At 49.8% G+C, this 7641-nt stretch overlaps 1 protein-coding gene across 8 annotated transcripts in view; it reads left to right on the top strand.

Annotated features, from left to right (window-relative positions):
- Positions 1–3181: 3181 nt before the first annotated feature.
- Positions 3182–7641, top strand: part of SYNJ1 (synaptojanin 1) — a 191692-nt gene continuing 187232 nt past the window's right edge. For all 8 annotated transcript variants that reach the window (XM_075335047.1, XM_075335051.1, XM_075335048.1 and 5 more), the window contains exons 1-2: positions 3182–3261; positions 7035–7184. In XM_075335047.1, the coding sequence (XP_075191162.1) occupies positions 7061–7184 (124 nt within the window). In that variant the 5' untranslated portion in view covers positions 3182–3261; positions 7035–7060. The remainder of the gene's footprint in view (positions 3262–7034; positions 7185–7641) is intronic.

Raw genomic sequence — 7641 nt, 5'->3', positions numbered from 1 at the left:
CAACATCCGCCATACATGTAGCGCCCGGTTCCGGTCCCAGCGCGACATCCTCGCACCCAGGCCCAGGCGGGGGCGCCCTTCCCCTCACCTGTCTCCCGGCCCCATGTGCTCTGTGCCTGTCCCGAGCTCTGCCACGGCCTCCTCCCGCTGCCAGGCCACACACATGCCTTCTGGGAGTGCTCATTGGGTGTGCGGCCACGCCCTCTTTCTTAAAGGGGCGGCGTCCCATTACCCAGAAGCGATTTTAGAGGTCATCTTACCCTGAAAGGTATTTAAGAGTGCCTCCCCTTAGAGGAGGTGCCTGAGTAACGTTGCTTACTAGTTAGTGCGTTGCTAGTTTTCAGGTCCCATTACGCTACTGTGTCTAGTGCTGCTTGCCTTGTCCTAGTTCAAGTTCCATGTAGCTAACCTGTGTCTCTTCCTAGAGCCTGTTCTCTACCATCACCTCCGAGCTTCCACCTCCGTGCTGCCACATCTGAGCCACCATCTCCGTATCACCACGTCTGAACCTCCACCTCTGTGGTGCCACGTCTGAGCCACCCTCTCCGTATTACCACGTCTGAACCTCCACCTCTGTGCTGCAACGTCTGAGCCATCATCTCCGTGCTGCCACGTCTGAGCCACCATCTCCGTGCTGCCACATACGAGCACACCAGCATCGGACGCTAAGAGACTATACCAGTCCATATGAGCCGACCTCCACTGGTTCCTGGCAGTCATGCATTTAGGCCCCCTGTGTCTACACCAGACAATCCCTGTATTGGGGTTTGCTACTGGTTAGCTCCCACAGAGGAATCCGGAGTACGGCCCAGAGGGTCTACTCTAGGTTGCTTGTCGCCCCTCGGCGACTGTAACACATGTACAGGAGTGTGTGTATGGGGCGGGCACACAGGGTGAGGTTGCCCCTATATTCTATAGGAAATGATAACCAGGACTTGCCACTAATAATCCCCGCTCCACCCACGATTCTTAACCTGTTAAATCCCACTATCAAACTTTGATAGCAGGATTTAACACTTGGCAGCATGGAGATGCAACGTTGTTAGCTCCCATCGGTGTGCCTGTGACGTGATTGGGGGTTGCCAATGGGTTGCTATGACAGCAGGGGGTCTGGTGAAGACATCGGTACTTATCATAGCAGTGCTCCCCTATAACCTGCCTCTGTCTCTAAATGAGACTGTGATGTCTGCTATATACAACCTGCCTGTGGCTCCAAAGGAGACCCATTTCTCCTATATACAACCTGCCTGTAGTTCCAGAGGACACTGTGATTTCTATTATATACAACCTGCCTGTAACTCCAAAGAAGACTGTGATTTCTGCTATATACAACCTGTATGTGGCTCTAAAAGAGACTATGATTTCTATTATATACAACCTGCCTGTGGCTCCAAAGGAGACTGCGATTTCTGCTATATACAACCTGCCTGTGGCTCTATATGAGACTGTGATTTTTGCTATATACAACCTGCCTGTGGCTCTAAAAGAGACTATGATTTTTGCTGTATACAACCTGCCTGTAGCTCCAAAGCAGACTGTAATTTCTGCTATATACAACCTGCCTGTGCCTCCAAATTAGACTGTGATGTCTGCTATATACAACCTGCCTGTGGCTGCAAAGGAGACCCATTTCTCCTATATACAACCTGCCTGTAGTTCCAGAGGACACTGTGATTTCTATTATATACAACCTGCCTGTACCTCCAAAGGAGACTGTAATTTCTACTATATACAACCTGTATGTGGCTCTAAAAGAGACTATGATTTCTATTTTATACAACCTGCCTGTGGCTCCAAAGGAGACTGCGATTTCTGCTATATACAACCTGCCTGTGGCTCTATATGAGACTGTGATTTTTGCTATATACAACCTGCCTGTGGCTCTAAAAGAGACTGTGATTTTTGCTATATACAACCTGCCTGTAGCTGCAAAGGAGAGTGTTATTTCTGCTATATATAACCTGCCTGTGGCTCCAAAGGAGACTGTGATATCTGCTATATACAACCTGCCCGTAGCTTCAAAGGAGACTGTGATTTTTGCAATAGACATCAATGTAATGTGATGGTGTATACTGGATATAGCACAAGCAATCAGATGATCCCAGCTTCAGTTTCCCTAAGGAGACTAATAAGAACAGTAAAAAAAAATATTTAAAAAAAATATGAAAAAAATAAAAAAAACATGACAGTTCAACCTTTTGCCCCATTAAAAATAAAGATAAAAAATACACATATGTGGTATCACCGCGTTCAGAAAAGTCTGATCTATCAAAATATCAAAATAATTAACACGATTGGTAAACTGGGTAAACAAAGAATATTGTACACCAAAATTATGTTGGTTTTTTTTTGGCTGCAGCACCACAAAAAAATGCTGTAACAAGCGATCAAAACGTCATAGCTGTCCCCTAATGGTATCAGTAAAAACGTTGCCTCGCCCCGCAAAAAATAAGCCCTCACACGGCTCCATCGGCTGAAAAATGAAAATGTTACAGGTCTTGGAAGATGGTGACAACCAGCAAAATGTTGTTTTTTTTTTTTTTTAAATTAGATATTAATTTTAATTTCAGATTTTTTTTTCCACCATTAAAATAATAATAAAATAACCTGGACATGTTGGGTATCGCCGTAATCGTACTGATGAGGAGAATCTTACTGTGAGGTCATTATTACCACAATGTGTACACTGGAAAAACAATACTCAAAAACCATGTCAGAATTGTGGGGTTTTTTCACAATTTCCCCTGGTTTGCATTTTTTCTCGTTTTACGTTACACTATGTGATAAAATGAATGGTGTCATTCAAAAGGACAACTCATCCCGCAAAAGAATAAGCTATATTGACGGGGGGAAAAAAAAGTTACGGCTCTTGGGAGGAAAACGAAAAAAGAAAAATGTAATAGGATAAGAAGTTATGATCTACTCCAAAATAGCATGAATACAAAGGTAATGCTGGAGGACAGGCCGCAAATATCGGATTAGCGAGGAGGAGACGTCCGATAGTCAGGGATTCGCCATCATTGCTGCCCTTATTAAAGATGGCGGCCGATGTGGCGTGACGTCATTGAAAGCGCTGCGCTACACGGCAACGTGGGGCGTGGCTAGCAGTTGTAGTAAGGTGAAGGGGCGTGGTTTTGATTATACGAGGGCGTGGTCGGGGCGGGGTGAGCGCGCCCCCTGCGTCTGATACCTTGCGAGCGCGGGCCCGCGGCAGAGGAGCCGTCAGTGCGCGGTGATCTCCGGGAGCAGAGGACGTCTCCGGTATGTACCGAGCCCCGGGGCCGCCCCTTCCCTGCGCTGACAGCCGGCACCTCCGGGTGTTAGTAGGCCCCTCACCCCGCTGTCACCACGTCCTCCCTATGGTGACAGTCACAGCCGCACTCTGTGGCCTCCTGACGTCTGTCATCCTGATAAGCGACTGGATCGTGATAATCACAGACGTCAGATAGATATTGGGCGATCTTGATCGTTTATCGCTGTTAGATTTCATTGACCATCTGCCGATTCTTATTGCTCCCCCTGTATTATTATGGGTGTTATTCCTGGTATCTCCCCTCCCCCGGCTGTCACTATCAGCGAGCTGCAACCTGTGGCTCCTAGATATGGGCAAACTACAACTCCCAGCAGCAGGCAAGAATAGCCTCAGCCGAGGAGCTGTCCGGGGGCATGCTGGGAGCTGTAGTTCTCTGACTGTACAAGGTCATAACTGGTGATAGGTCTCAGCTGTTGCAAAACTACAACTCCCAGCATGCTCCAATAGGTCTGGGGCTGCTGTGGCATTCTGGGAGTTGTAGTTTCTCCACATTTGGAGACAGCACTGATCTCTAGTGTGATAGGAGCAGGTTATTGTCACTGTCATCAAATCAGGCAGCGGGCGCCTGGGCTGTGGAGGTTCTGCGGCAGCGGGCGCCTGGGCTGTGGAGGTTCTGCGGCAGCGGGCGCCTGGGCTGTGGAGGTTCTGCGGCAGCGGGCGCCTGGGCTGTGGAGGTTCTGCGGCAGCGGGCGCCTGGGCTGTGGAGGTTCTGCGGCAGCGGGCGCCCGGGCTGTGGAGGTTCTGCGGCAGCGGGCGCCCGGGCTGTGGAGGTTCTGCGGCAGCGGGCGCCCGGGCTGTGGAGGTTCTGCGGCAGCGGGCGCCCGGGCTGTGGAGGTTCTGCGGCAGCGGGCGCCCGGGCTGTGGAGGTTCTGCGGCAGCGGGCGCCCGGGCTGTGGAGGTTCTGCGGCAGCGGGCGCCCGGGCTGTGGAGGTTCTGCGGCAGCGGGCGCCCGGGCTGTGGAGGTTCTGCGGCAGCGGGCGCCCGGGCTGTGGAGGTTCTGCGGCAGCGGGCGCCCGGGCTGTGGAGGTTCTGCGGCAGCGGGCGCCCGGGCTGTGGAGGTTCTGCGGCAGCGGGCGCCTGCGTTGTCCCTGTGGACAGCTGCACAGTATCGGCTGCTGATATTCTGCTCTTCTCATTGTTATGAAGTATCAGCGTCTGTCAGACGTTTACAAGGAAATGTCCGATGTGGTAAAAAGTATGTGATCCCTCTGACTGTAAGAGGCTCAATTCATTGAAAGCAATAAGAGATCTGAGTAGGACTGAATGTGCTGCACGTGCCCCTCACAGAGAAGCTGCAGCTGCATCTCCCCCCTCTCCCCATTTCTCCTGATTTCCCTTTATTGTATCTGGTCTTGATGGCTCTCCCCCTCACAGACATTGCATTTCTACATGATGCAGATGCCGCTGCAACTTTATACAACACTACAATCTCTGCAGCTCTCGAATCAGCTGCCCCCCTCACACACACCAAAACCCGCACAATCAACAGGCAACCCTGGCACACAAGGCAGACTAAAGAACTAAGACGGGCTTCCAGAATTGCTGAGCGCAGATGGAAGAGGTCTCATTCCACTGAGCACTTCATTGCATATAAAGAGTCCCTCACCACTTTCAAGTCCACACTCACTGCTGCAAAACAAACCTACTTCTCATCCCTCATATCTTCTTTCTCTCACAACCCTAAACAGCTATTCAACACTTTCAATTCTCTCCTCCGTCCTCCGGCACCACCTCCCTCTCCTCTCCTCTCAGCTGAAGACTTTGCCTCTTTCTTCAAGCAGAAGATTGACAACATCAGAGCAAGCTTTGGCCCACAATCACCACAGCCCCTCATCATAGCTACTCATCCCTCTTCCTCCAAATCCAGCTTCTCCACCATGACAGAAAACAATCTCTCCACTCTACTCTCAAGATCACATCTAACAACCTGTGCACTGGACCTGCTCCCATCGCACCTCATCCCCAACATCACCGCAGTCCTCATCCCAGCCCTAACCCGTCTCTTCAACCTATCACTAGCAAGTGGTGTATTCCCTTCATGCTTTAAACATGCCTCTATTACACCCATCCTCAAAAAGCCCTCTCTTGATCCATCCTCTGTGTCAAACTATCGCCCCATATCCCTTCTCCCCTACGCCTCAAAACTACTGGAACAGCATGTCCATCTTGAATTGTCCTCATACCTCTCCTCCTGCTCCCTCTTTGACCGGCTACAATCTGGCTTCCGACCACATCATTCTACCGAAACTGCCCTAACCAAAGTCACCAATGATCTACTAACCGCCAAAGCCAAGCGACACTACTCTATCCTCCTCCTCCTGGACCTGTCTTCTGCCTTCGACACAGTAGACCATTCCCTCCTACTACAGATTCTCTCATCTCTGGGCATCACAGACTTGGCCCTATCTTGGATCTCCTCATACTTAACCGACCGAACTTTCAGCGTCTCCCATTCTCACACCACTTCCTCATCTCGCCCCCTATCTGTCGGTGTCCCTCAAGGCTCAGTTCTTGGACCCCTGCTGTTCTCCATCTACACCTTTGGCTTGGGACAGCTCATAGAGTCCCACGGCTTCCAGTATCATCTCTATGCCGATGACACACAGATCTACCTCTCTGGACCTGACATTACCTCTCTACTAACCAAAATACCACAATGTTTGTCTGCTATTTCATCCTTCTTCTCTGCACGATTCCTAAAACTTAACATGGACAAAACAGAGTTCATTGTCTTTCCTCCTCCTCACTCATCTCCTCCAACAAGCCTTTCCATCAAACTTGATGGTTGCTCACTCACCCCAGTCTCACAAGCTCGTTGTCTTGGAGTGACCCTCGACTCTGCTCTATCCTTCAAGCCACACATCCAAGCCCTCTTCACCTCATGCCGATTACAACTCAAAAATATCTCCCGGATCCGTGCTTTTCTTAACCAAGAATCTGCAAAAACATTAGTGCATGCCCTCATCATCTCCCGCCTCGACTACTGCAACCTCCTGCTCTCTGGCCTCCCTTCCAACACTCTTGCACCCCTCCAATCTATCCTAAACTCTGCAGCCCGCTTAATCCACCTCTCCCCTCGCTACTCCCCAGCCTCGCCACTCTGCCAATCCCTTCACTGGCTTCCCATCGCCCAACGACTCCAGTTCAAAACATTAACCATGACATACAAAGCCATGCACAACCTGTCTCCTCCCTACATCTGTGACCTAGTCTCCCAGTACCTACCTGCACGCAACCTTAGATCCTCACAAGATCTCCTTCTCTGCTCCTCTCTTATCTCCTCTTCCCACAATCGTGTACAAGATTTCTCCCGTGCATCCCCCATACTCTGGAACGCTCTACCTCAGCACATCAGACTCTCCCCTACCGTGGAAAGCTTCAAGAGGAACCTCAAGACCCACCTCTTCCAACAAGCCTACAACCTACAATAGCCCTCAGCCCAGTAGACCACTGCGCAACCAGCTCTGTCCTCACCTATTGTACCATCACCCATTCCCTGTAGACTGTGAGCCCTCGCGGGCAGGGTCCTCTCTCCTCCTATACCAGTCTGTCTTGTACTGTTAATGATTGTTGTACGTATACCCTCTTTCACTTGTAAAGCGCCATGGAATAAATGGCGCTATAATAATAAATAATAATAATAATAATAATATCATTGTTTGTCTCCTTCTGTGTTATTACAGCAGTTTGACTTATAACGTTGACTTTAATTTTTTTTTAGGCCGCACTTCGCCATCTTACAGAGCCATGGCGTTTAGTAAAGGATATCGGATTTTCCACAAGTTGGACCCGCCTCCGTTCAGCGTGATGGTCGAGGCTCGAAACAAGGAGGAATGTCTGATGTTCGAGTCCGGAGCGGTGGCCGTTCTCTGTGAGTCTCCAGGGTGGATTTTTACAGATGCAGCAGAGTTTTGTAGTGTCTGTTCTTTTACATGGGACTGCAGGTGATAAAATGTCATGGGGTTAAGATGATTTTTGGATTCATAGACAATCTGCAAATCACTTTATAAATTTCGATGTTTTACCAGTGTGACCCCCCCCCCCTCCCCCCTCCAAAAATCTTCCAAAAGTGCCCGACCTCTGTAATTTGCTGCCTGTTGTCAGATGTAATCCGTATCTAGCTGCAGAGATTCAGACTCCAATCATAGGATTTGGGGGTCAGTCTGGGCCTTGCTACAGGATGCAGGGGCTGGTATTGGTTCCTCTCTACTGTTGCCGCCTGTATATCACACTACATGCAGTAATAACAGTTTGGCGAGCTTTCAGATTGAGGTAGGCAAGATATTAGACAGTGGCAGGTGCGATATTTGCTTGGAAGTTGGGAAAAG

The sequence above is a fragment of the Anomaloglossus baeobatrachus genome, chromosome 2, assembly GCF_048569485.1.
Source record: "Anomaloglossus baeobatrachus isolate aAnoBae1 chromosome 2, aAnoBae1.hap1, whole genome shotgun sequence".
NCBI classification, from domain to species: Eukaryota; Metazoa; Chordata; class Amphibia; order Anura; family Aromobatidae; genus Anomaloglossus; species Anomaloglossus baeobatrachus.
Note: the sequence above shows the minus strand (reverse complement) of the source record. Positions and strands in the feature narration are given on the sequence as shown.